This window comes from Lepidochelys kempii, chromosome 7 (genome assembly GCF_965140265.1).
Source record: "Lepidochelys kempii isolate rLepKem1 chromosome 7, rLepKem1.hap2, whole genome shotgun sequence".
NCBI lineage: Eukaryota > Metazoa > Chordata > Testudines > Cheloniidae > Lepidochelys > Lepidochelys kempii.
In genome coordinates this window covers 91,030,974-91,043,008 of record NC_133262.1, presented here as the reverse complement: position 1 = coordinate 91,043,008, position 12,035 = coordinate 91,030,974, and the positions used below count along the sequence as shown (strand labels likewise).

The window sequence follows — 12,035 nt, the reverse complement described above, 5'->3', positions numbered from 1 at the left end:
TCCTCAATCCCCTCCTTCTCCAATTACAACTTCTGCAACATCATCTGCTCCCTTAGTTTCAACTACCACCCTTATGCAAATAATTCCCAAGTCTTCCCCTGCAGCCATAACCACTTCCCCTTTATCTGCTTCTCTCCAGCTGCCTCCCAAACAACTCTACTTGGATGTTTTCCATCATCTCAACCTCAGTCTCTCCAAAACTGAACTAATCTATCCTTCTAAACCCTCTCCCTTGCATACTTCCTCTATGACAGTGGTCAATTCCACCACCCTTCACACACCAAGACTCAATTGTCATCTGCATTCCCATATACAGTTTCACATAAGACCTGTAGCTTCTTTTCTGTTACCAAACCTATCCTCTTCTTCACTACCCCCATTGCAAAAAAGACTTGTCTACACTTTGATATTGTTTCCATTGGGGAAACTTTCCTCCCTGGCTTACTTTCTTCTCAAAATCATCCCTCTCCTCCTGTTTTACCTAGAGAAGAAACATCCTTTTTGAAACTGATTAAGACAGTGAAGAGATTCAAGAAAGCGAGAGACTTGAAGTTCCTTACTTGTTCACAGCCCTTCCAGGGGAGGCTCTTCACCTTCCAAGCCCCACATGATCCTGGCTTAAGCTAATTTCTTTAAGCAAATTCCTTTACTGCAGCTCAAAAGAATTACTTAGCAAGGCACTAAACAGACCTCTTGAGCAAAGCCTGCGTTGTTTGACTTATCGGAGTTTTTAAGGGCCAAATTTTGGCCTGTGATGTGTGATTACCAGAAGCTGGATCACTCAAATTGCCCTGTTCTCTTCATCCCCTCTGAAGCATCTGGCACTGGCCACTATCAGAAGACAGGATACAAGGCTAGATGGACCATTGGTCTGACCCAGTATGGACATTCTTTTGTCTGGCTTCCACTAGATTTAATGAGAATCACATGCAACATGACCAAGTACAGAATTTGGCATGCAGCAGGAGGATCTTCCCAGAAAGGAAAGAAGGGAAGCCACCACATTTTCACCAGTGGGAGCGTGCACCGGAGTTGAGAGGAACAGTCTCCGTCAAAAATGGAAAAAAAAAACAAACCACCACCCTTTCCTTTGTGCCATAAAACCAGCATAATCCACAAAATGTAGTGCTGAAAAACATGGTCCAGATTAAATAATTGTGTGTGTTAACAGCAAACATTAAAGTTAGCGTTCAGCTCACTGAACAAATTCAGTACACATGTACACCATTTCCTATTATATTGTCTACACACCAGCTTGTTTATAGTGCACCAGAAATTAACTCAGGCATGTATAACTGCAGCTTGGATTTGTTTAACCCATACAATCCTGACAGTCTCCTGAAGTCATTCCTCAACGGAAAAGTGGAAAAGCTGCCAGAAAGTGGAGCAGAAAGGATTTATTCTGAAGGCATTATCTAAAAAAATAGAAGACTTAAAATCCAAAAGAGAAAATAGAAAGTTACCCTTTGCAGTTATAAAAAAGTAGCAAGTGTAAGAGGGGACAGAAAGCATTAGAATCAAGTCAGATAAAGAATGCCCCCAAAATCAGAACACACAGAGGGAAATATGTGAAAAGGAGAACATTGACTATAATTCCAATACTCAGATTTATAATAAAAACTGCTTTGCTTTCGCATGATATTTTCCATTACAATAAATATGGGTGATAGATGAAAGACAGAGAAGGGAGAATTGGGTGTGTCTGACAGGAAAATGAAGGGGAAGTCAGTGTTAAGAAAATTAAAATATTTTTAAGAATCCCACGTTATTTCTAATTTTGCAGGTGCTCAAGCACAAAATTAAAAGCCAGTGCTGAACATTTGACCTTTACTATATCAATTAACATACTCCTGAGCTATTTTATCACCTTTTGCATTAATTTATTTTTGTAAATGAAAGTTTTTGTCATTCATTGTAAAGCTTTATTAATGCCATGCTAGTTTCAAGATTTAAATCCATGCAGATCAGGACATCACACCATTATTACCTTGGCATGCTCTCTGTTCTTCCTTGCTCTTTCTTCAGTGCACACATCCATGTATAATATGTCCACAATTGTAGGAAAAAAGGCAATGAAATAGTTTTGGAAAAATGCTTATTTTACATATAGCTTGTATAAAATTGAGATATAGTAATTAGCTACTATTTTTGTGTAATATAAACGGGAAGTTCCACTGGGCTGGAACTTCTCTCCTTATTTGGCGGTAAAGTACTAGCACGCTTCAGCATCATGAATAATTTTCTCACTCGATATTTAGGGTTATGTGCATCTTATTCCAGTGCAGTCAGGGGTAATTTATCCAGGTGTTTCATGCTCTCTCTAGGCAGAGCTACATATTTTATTTCAGTACTGATTTGGCAGTCAGGGCTGGCAGAGACCAATGATATTTTGCTTGGCAATTAGATTCATGCATTCTTTTATGCAAGCACAGAGTTCCCTTCGTTAAGAGTTGGTTCAACTATTGCATTTCCCCCCCCCTACTTTCCAGTAGGGTGGCTAAGACTTATTAGATTTTTCAGGTAGGATACTTTCAGCAATCCTGTTATATTTTGGGGGGAGGAGGAGGAGGAGGAGGAGTTAGTTCTCTCTTCTGCTAAAAGGAGGGATACATTTAGCCACTATCTTGACTGGCACAAAAGGTTGAGAGAAAAATAGTTATATAGGGGAATGGATGAGACGTTCTAAAGCAATTTGTCCTAGCATAATGCACACACAGTAATAAAACAGTAAGGGAATTAGGCCAAGGATGAAGAACAAAAACAAAAATACATTCTCCCACCTGACTGTGATTCAATCCCATCTTCATTTCCCAGGCTTCTGGACTGGCTTTTTAAAATGTTGCTTGTGTTCCTCTCTACAAATATCTTCCTTACAAAGATCCTTCCATATCTTTGTTTGCTCCCTCTGGGACCCTGAGCAAATCTTTTCTCTACTGTTGGCTCCCACCCAATACCAAATATTGTATTATGAGACCCAATATGCAACTCTTTAGCATGCTACTTCTTAAACATACTTAGTGTATCGCCATCAAGATGATTTTCAAAGCTCTTATTTTAAAATGACCTATTGCACTATTTTTATCAAGACATTTTTATGTTGTCAGTTTTATGGCCACAATTTTTAAAAATGCTTTTTAAAATCTACCCATTTATGGCTGAAGAGGCCTACATAAATTGAGCTGGTATTCTGGAACAGTTTTGCATGGAAAAAGTGTTCACATAAAACCAAGATAAAACCTTCATGGGATAGCAGCCAAGTAGAGGTCGACAGACAGGATGGACATGGAGACTCAGAATTAAAGTACACTGTGCAGAATGTTTGCATTGTTGCTGCCCATGCTCCACCATGCACAAACATACACGAATTATAAACAGGATGCTATGGAATTGACATTTTAGTAAGCACTGGTGCACCCTTGGAAAAAAATGAAAGGCATGAAAAGCAACGTAGCATTTGGCTTCAGTAGACAAAAGCTTAAAGAAAAGGAGTAGGGATTACAGCTCATATGCAGAGCTAAATGGTAATACATTCCAAAAATTTCGTTTGAGAAAAAGTAACAAATTACTAAAAAAAAAAAGGGTTAAACTAAAGCCGTCTCAAGACTCGTGTCAAGAGCAAGTAGCATTCAATTTGAAAGACATGAAACCCAGAATGGATTCCAACAGAAGGCCTCCAAGTACAAGTTAGAACTATTATATTGTAGCTTTCTATTGGAGATAAAAAGCAATTGAAGCAGCCTATTAGACTACCACACCAGGATCCTACTCTGCACTGAAGTAAACTATACACCACCAGCTCATACAAACACAGAAAAATCATTACAATTGTCCTAACACCAGAACCTCTTCCTGTAGATTCTTTTCTAATATTCTGTTAGAAGCCACTCATTGAGCAGAGTGCTGAATGGACTTTCTAAAAGTTTCTAATTACTCTGATATTCTTCATACCAAACAGCCCCCCACTTCCCAGTCCCCAAACAATTAAGCCTTTTAAAAACTTTTGCTTCCAGAATGTAAAAGAACTATTACCATAAAAATAAATACAGGAAGAAAGATGTACAGGATTAACTCTAAACAATATTTGTCTTATTGTTTACTGAAATGCAAGAGTTATTAACAAATTCAGTTTGGTTGTGACAAACATCAATTAGGTGAAAGATTCCACCCAAGTTGGAGAAATCAAGCAATATTAAAGCAGCAACATGTTTTTCATTTAAATTACCATATGGAAATGGCTATAGCCCTGAGTATACATATTGTGAATTGATTCACAAAGCAGTATGGGAATCATTTTGAAGACTCTCTCAGCCGAACACCTATGTTAAGCCATTTTTAAATGAAAAAGCTTCAGTAAAGAGGCAGGAATAGAGCATGTAGAAATGAAGTAGTCATATGTATAATTTTCATAATTCAAATCCTGCTAAACCATCACCAAATGCAAAAACAAAACATTTTCTTTCCACTTTTACAGAGCCACTGAATCTGTAGCAACCTCATTGAATTTAAGCACAAATCAAGTGGCTTCTTTCTTCCTTAAGGCTCAAATGGTAAGACAAGCTGAAAAAGTAACAGAGGATACAGTATTTCTTCATTAAGAGATGTACAAAATCTATTTTAAAAATCAATTTCAGAGAGATCAGCAGTCCTGAAAAAGATTCAAGCTTATTTTATGATATGCATACATTATACTAGTCCCACTGGAAAAAGCATCTTGCAGACTTGAGTAAGCCATTGGCGGTTTAAGATTAGAAAAAAAAATAAATTGTATCTCAGTGATCTGCATTATATTTCCTGAAAAGTTTAGCTTGTTTGCATGGGAAGCTCAACGTTATCTGAAAGAAAAAGAATATGTATTGCTGTAACACAAATTTACCTGAAAGCCATTAATCTGATTTAATTCAAGAAATCAAAGTGCTGTATTATATTTCATAGGTTGGAGAGCGTCAAAATGAAAGGCTCACCTACTTTTATTTATTCTATAGTTTTTGAAAATCAGTGCAAGCAAACCCACATTTCCTATTCCAACATTAATTTGTTAAGAGTTAATCTCAAAGGATTTTAACTAGCAGTTTTCCTGAAATTCTCCTTTTAGAGAAATGTCCCTTACTCCCAGGATCACACTTGATTCTTCATTTCTTAATAGCAAAATATAATCTGAGCAGTTTACACCCAAAATACTTTAATAAAACACCCACACTGTGACAAGAATGAGACTTTAATCAGTTTTAAGTGGAGTTTTAACACTAAGAGATAAAGGGTTGTTAAACACAATAACAAATGGACATCTGATTTGTATGAGGCATTATCCTGTACATGTCATATTTTGTTGTTTTTGTGTATCCTCAGTGCATAGCATTACACACAGAGCCACTTTTGCACAGCACAATAGTATCTGAAGAGGCTGAATCAGAGTAAGGCTGCTTGACAAACTCAATTTTTTTGAGTGTGTGTGTGTGTATGTATATATACATATATAATTACACACACGCGCTATATGAAAACAGACTGAAAATTTGAACTGGCAGGGTGAAAGGCAGCTCTGCCAAACTGCAGTTAAAGCCCCTTTTAGCACACAGTTCCACCCCTTTCATCTGCATGCATGACACATTTAACAGTATTTAAAAGGTAAACGAGGCACTTTGTGGCAACCACAGGCATCGTTAACATATTGCACAAATTTGCTGTAACTAAACATGGAACTTGCACACTGGCACCCTATTTTTATTTTTTAAAGCTGAAACATTTGATGCTGTATGTAAACTCCACTTTAGTTTACAATTTGTGCCACAGCAAAGAATCCTGATGCTATTTATACAACCGCCCTTAAATAACTGTGGCAAAACATTTCAAGTGGGGCTACAGATGACTACGGATGGTACAGGGCCTAACAGTAAGCTCTTATGAAAGTGATGCCTTCAAGTAATTTCAGACATGTAAGCTGCTGCACATCCAAGAGTTTAAGTATACAGTCCAGAAACTCGGAGATTACCTACCGAATGCATTTCAAGCGAATTATGAATACTGTCATAAATAAAGTTTTAATAAGGACTCAAAAACCTTTCAGTCATAGTAATTCTTGTCAAGTTCTATGGGGATGGTAACTGAAATAAAGTATAGGAGAGTACGTATAATATATATTTTTATTATATATATATATAATATATATATATATATATAAAATGCCATTTTCCATTTCCAATGACTACACCATAAAATGTAAGCAAGGCTTCACAAAAACAATGAAACATTCATAATCAAAACCCTCATTCAGACCTTCACATTCCAAAGGAAAAACAACAACAGTGCAAAAGCCCATTATAATGTCATTATTTCCATTCTGGCCATCAGTGTTACATACTGGAACCGCACAAATTTAATTTTGATATCATGAGCCCAAAAGTGGGACATAGAACAGTGTCAAAATCAAAGTATTTTAAAGCATTAATATTTTTGTTTATTAGCCAACATGACTTTCAATTGCTAAAAGCAGACATAAGGTGAAACATGTATCAAGGCATAAAGTTAAGGGTCTGGTCTTCAGGTAGCCATTGCCTGCTGGCCAATTTAACAATGGGAATTATGAGTGCTGGATCAGCATTTTTGTTCTGTTAACTTATAAATCAGAAAATCCTATAATAGCTTTGTTATAAGTTTAGATCATGAATTTGACATGCAAAATTAACCAATAAATATTGAAAAAGCATGTGACACCTTTGTTTACTAAAATTCGTCTTTTTACAATTCATATTCTCTGTTAGTGCTGTTGTACTGGGTCCTATGGATCCCAGATTCATTTGTTAACTAGATAAGAACACAGCTAATAAACAACGTTGGCGCCAGTAACTTAATTAAAATTAAGATTACCATAAAGTGTAAATTTTGGGGTAGATATTCCAAAAGTTTGAAGGTCATGGTGTATTTTATAGTGAATAGAATTTTAAAAAAATTCTTCATATCTGTATTCAACAGTAGTTGTACTCTTAAATTATCTGCAGTCTGGGCATGTCAGTCATCATAATATTCAGAAGTGAAGCTCATCCCTCGTCCTGGCTATATCCCTATGAAGGAATGATACAACACTGCCAGTTTGGATATCTAATTCTTTTAATAGCAAACAACAGATAGAATATTTGGGACATGTTCTACTTTTAAAAAGTACACATCTTTATATCTGTGCAGTGTTGAGAATTTATTGCAAGACTGGTTTCCATGTGTAATGTCTCTTATTAAACATTGTAGGTACTAAGTATTCAAGTAAAATTCCCTAACAGTTAATGACATTTAAAAAAAAATGTGTGCAAAACTGCAAAACTCATTGTAATGAATGTAATAGAATGTGTAAGGTCAAAGGGGTGGAAGGGCTGACAGCTGTTTGATTGAATAAATGCATCCACAAATCTTCAAAACAAACACTAACCTGTAGAATCTCAAATTGAAGTTTCTCGTGCACCGTTATAATATATTTTATATTTAATGAGAAAAAAGCTCGCAATGCAGCACATGAAGCATTCACAGCAGGTATATAATTGAAAAACTAATAAAATAAGTGTAAGATGTTGACTGATGTGTGTACTAATAGCATCCGACTTTCAGCACTGGCCTTGATTACACAGGAGATGGAGCAGCCATTACAATTGAGAAAAACATTTAATAAATCATTGTCTTTTTTAGAACATTGTTTCAAGCCCATTTTAGGTTGATAGCCTCCACATTTGTATGGTTAAGTCATTGTTGCTGTGTTTCTTATCTGTGACCCCATTATTTTCATATCCCTTCATCTGTGGGTCTTTAGATGTTGTGGAAGGTTCATTCCTGTACCCCTATATGGAATCACTCCCTCTAGCTGCCTTTTCTAGCACCATTATGCTTAAAAAAATAAAATGCACAAACAACAAGCAGTGACAGCGGCCAATTCCTCAAATGTCCAGGATTAATTACTGCAGCATGCTAAAGAAAGGTGCATGTAAGTAGCCGGATACGGTACATAGTCCAGGGTCCAGCATAATATATTCCTTTCAGAGCATGTCTTTCCATTCCCCTATCCAGAATACATGCATTAGAATGTAGTACAACCCTTTAAAAACTTCTCTTAGCCAACTGCAGACTTATCTGTTGCCACTTAAGTGCAAAGAAAGGGGCAGGATGTGAACCTGTATATCAGAAAGCTTTTTTTTCCCCAACTGCAGTTGGTGACAGAACACAAAAGGAAAAATTCCTACGCATACACATCAGATCTGTCTCCACTTTTATAAAACTGGAATAAAATGGGAAAGTGCCATCTTTATATTTCCTAATTGAAATTTTAATGTCCTTTTGACACAAAAAGGTATATACATAACATAGCTACGTAACCTTTTTCAACTGGACAACAAATGTCAAACCCTGTAGATTTATAGGGCAAAATAAGATTGGTCAGGAAAGAATTGTTCCTATAATTGGTAATCTGACACAATGTTCTATTGCCATTTGAAAAGGTCCTTTTTCAGTTTATTCAAGTTTGTCTCTTTGTGGTTTTTTTTCCCAGATAAAAAAAATATTCAGACTTTTGTAATCTGTGTATGTTGATCTTCATCAAAAGGTTCATTCTCTGGATCAGAGTCAGTGGTGTCAGAATATCTATAATGATCAGGTTCATTGTCACTAACATCCGGTGTTACTGAAGCAGAACTGCTAGCCTCTGGATTTGATGGCTCCTCTGTTTTTGTGAAAAATAGCTTCACCTAGGAAAGGAAGAAAACAAAAAAGTTAATATAGTCTGAACTTTTCTTTCTTAAAGTAGTGGTGACAATACAGGCCAAGCCTACACTTGGAAGGCTTTGCTTGTATAGCTATACCGACAAAGTGCTCCTAGTGTGGACATAGTTTACACCGGAGAGCTTATTCCAGGCTCTGTCTAGTGAAATAAGTTAAGCCAACAAAAGCACAGTATTGCTGGCAAAACTGCATCTACACTGGGGTTTTTTGTCAGCATGGCTATGTCAGTCACAAATCATACCCCTAATCAACACAGATATAATAGCAAGTTTGTAGTGTAATCTTGATGATAGTATTGGCTTTAGAGATTGCCAAATCATATAGGTACTTCAAAATCATTCCACCACGTACATTTGTTTAAAAACCTCTATCAACCTTAAACATCTGGCATACAAAATTCCAAGTCCCAAATCTAAAACACCTACAAATTTTTCAGTAGCACAAATGGTAAGAGTCATGAACCTATGTCAATAAACAAGTACCTTAGGAAGGGACCTTTAGGAGCTCCCAACATCTTCCTAAGAATTAAGAAACACCCAACAACAATCACTATTATGCCCTTTGTGGCACTATTAATTACTCGCTACCAATTATCCTTTTTTCCTTTACCCACCTTTATACAATTTATGTATCAGTGGGTATTAAATACTGATGGATATTGTAAAAACAGATGGATATTGTAGTGATGTTTCCAAATAGCAGAAGCATCCTCAGTTAAAAGTAGACTTATGGCCAGAAAAATGGTATATAGAAATGGCACCTTCTTCCACAAATACACTCCCCATGTGGATTCAGTCATGTCTGTTCACTTAAAACAAGGTTGAAGACTCTGAAGTAGACAGTGTTAATATAATTACAGTTATGTTTACACTTGGGAACTGAAATGAATTAATTTACTAGACTTGGTTTAAGTACAAGTGGTTCTGTACGTGCATTAATCATTTGTATTCTGAATCACTGCAGTTAGCCGTATCACCACCATTCTTTAGCACTCTTCTAAACCTTTTCGGCTGCAATACCTCCTTGGTTTCAAACAGCTCCCAGAGCAGTAGATTCCAGAAGACTTTGCTAAAAGCAAGTAAATCCAAACAATATTTGGTACACATTGTTCTGTGATCCCCCATAATTTTCCTATTCCTTCACTTGTGGGTCATTTGCAGAGAGCGCATGTGTGAGGGGACAAAAGTTTTATAAGCAAGGTAAGGGTACTTGGAACCAGACATTTCTTTAGTGGAGACAAGGAATTAAAACACAAGATTCCGAGTGACATGAACAGAATTAGATTATGGAACAATGCTGAAACAGGGAGTATGCAATCCTGCACACCAAGGAACTCAACTCATCAAATATTTGGGGTAGAGATGGTGGATCCACTTGTCAGCCCATGAAGAGGAAATACAAGCAGCATAGAGACTATTATATCCTTGAGGTTTCCTACTTGCTGCTAGAGTGGATCGGTCAAGTTTGCGTGTTAATTTTTCAGACCATGAACATATTGATAAACTTACACAGCATAAATTATGAACGAAACTCTTCAGAATTAAAGATAAAACATCATTTTTAAAATTGTAACTTAACTCCTGAAAATCTATCACCTTCTTTTGCAATAATTCCAATATCAGTTACTGAATGTTTAAGTTTATCTGTTTTTAAGAAATGACATATCCAGATATATTACTTGCCTCAGTCCAGAAAGTTATATAACAAATGGTTCCTAGATAAACATGTTTTGATACTGTGGGGTGTGTGTGTGTATATGTAATATATTAAATAACGACATGCTACATGTAGCTCTTCAAAATTCTGTTTATTCTATGCTCTTTAAAAAAAATACTGACCTTGAAGTTTGGAGAGAAATATCTGTTGGCTTTGTCTTTATTTGCCTTGTCTAGATCATTTTTTGTTAATGTAAGGATTAGATATTCCTTGTCATTATCTGAGCGTTCTGTGCTGAAAATACCATCAAGTTCCTGATCTCCAACTAGACTTCCATTTTCTACTTTGTCTGAATTTTCATCCAGTCCTATGAAGAATGTATTTACCCAAAAGTGAAACATTTTTTCCTGCGGGAAAAAGCAAGCTTGCTTTAGTATTTACAGATGGTATATTATCTTATTTGAATACAAGCATTATCTGGTTTTTAAAAATTGATGAGTTTAACAATACCAAACTATGAAAGGCATAAAAATCTAGATCATACTACATCATTGGCACATCAACTGTCAGGAAGTAGATTTTCATTAGTCTTCTTACGTAACACACAGATCTTATCTATGTTAATCGCCACATGGTAATCAAATAAATTTTTTTAAAGGGTCCTTCATAAACCAAAAAGGATTCAATAAATTAAATGGCCAAATCTACAAAATGGGAGATTAAAAACTTAGTTCTGGAGTCGACAGGAGAGCGCTCGAGGATCGATGACTCTATAAATCGACCCCCCGATATATCGATCGCTACCTGCCGATCCAGCGGGTAGTGTAGACCTACCCTATGTATTTTTATTAGTGCCCATATAACATGATGGACTCAGATGTGTTTCTAACAACAAGAACAAAAACGCCCAACCCTTCCTTCCAAACCACACCACAGTGCTGATGATTTGGGGGTGGCACAGAAGCTGCGGTGGCTCTACACCAACTCAGCATTCCTCATCCTGCAAGAATTCTTCACAGGCTTTGTATTTCATCTCTGCAACTGCTTCATTACTATTTTACATATACATATGCATAAACACAACCTCCCGTGCATATGTGTATATCCCTGTCATTATTGAGAGAATATACCCACCTTCAAGGAAATTTGAAATCAAGGGCATATTTGCAAATCCCTAACTGGGAGACAGGTGGCAATGATGGTCAAAATTGCCTCTATGTATAATTAGCTAGAGATTTACCACTATCCTCTAATATGTACCTCACTGACATCATCCATGCCTTTGTGGATCTCCCAACTGGATTATTGGAATGCATTGTAAGTGGAGTTAGCCTTGAAGACTCAATATATTGCAGAACATGGATCCCCCACTCAGTCAACAATATCAAACAAGTATACATCATCCAAAGGCTGCATTAATTTTCTTTAGTTTCCAGGTGAAATTACATACAGAAATCCACAACCTGAAAGTCACGTGTTGTCTGGATCCTGGTCAGAAACTCTCCTACATGGCCAACATTTTAGATTAGCTGAGGTGGTTGTGAACAATCACTCGATTAAGATGTGTAAACTGGGGGCACATCACTCTTGGAACTTGGAAACTAGGTCCACTCCCCTGATAGTCA

General features: G+C 36.6%; 2 protein-coding genes across 6 annotated transcripts in view; one reads left to right on the top strand and one right to left on the bottom strand.

Moving 5' to 3' along the window:
* Positions 1–12,035, top strand: part of ATAD1 (ATPase family AAA domain containing 1) — a 448,511-nt gene that overhangs the window by 293,909 nt on the left and 142,567 nt on the right. The window lies entirely within an intron of this gene.
* The window catches only part of PTEN (phosphatase and tensin homolog), a 93,521-nt gene continuing 86,683 nt past the window's right edge, over positions 5,198–12,035 (bottom strand). For all 4 annotated transcript variants that reach the window (XM_073353741.1, XM_073353742.1, XM_073353743.1 and 1 more), the window contains 2 exons: positions 10,593–10,817; positions 5,198–8,720 (listed from right to left, as the gene is read on the bottom strand). In XM_073353741.1, the coding sequence (XP_073209842.1) occupies positions 8,538–8,720; positions 10,593–10,817 (408 nt within the window). In that variant the 3' untranslated portion in view covers positions 5,198–8,537. The remainder of the gene's footprint in view (positions 8,721–10,592; positions 10,818–12,035) is intronic.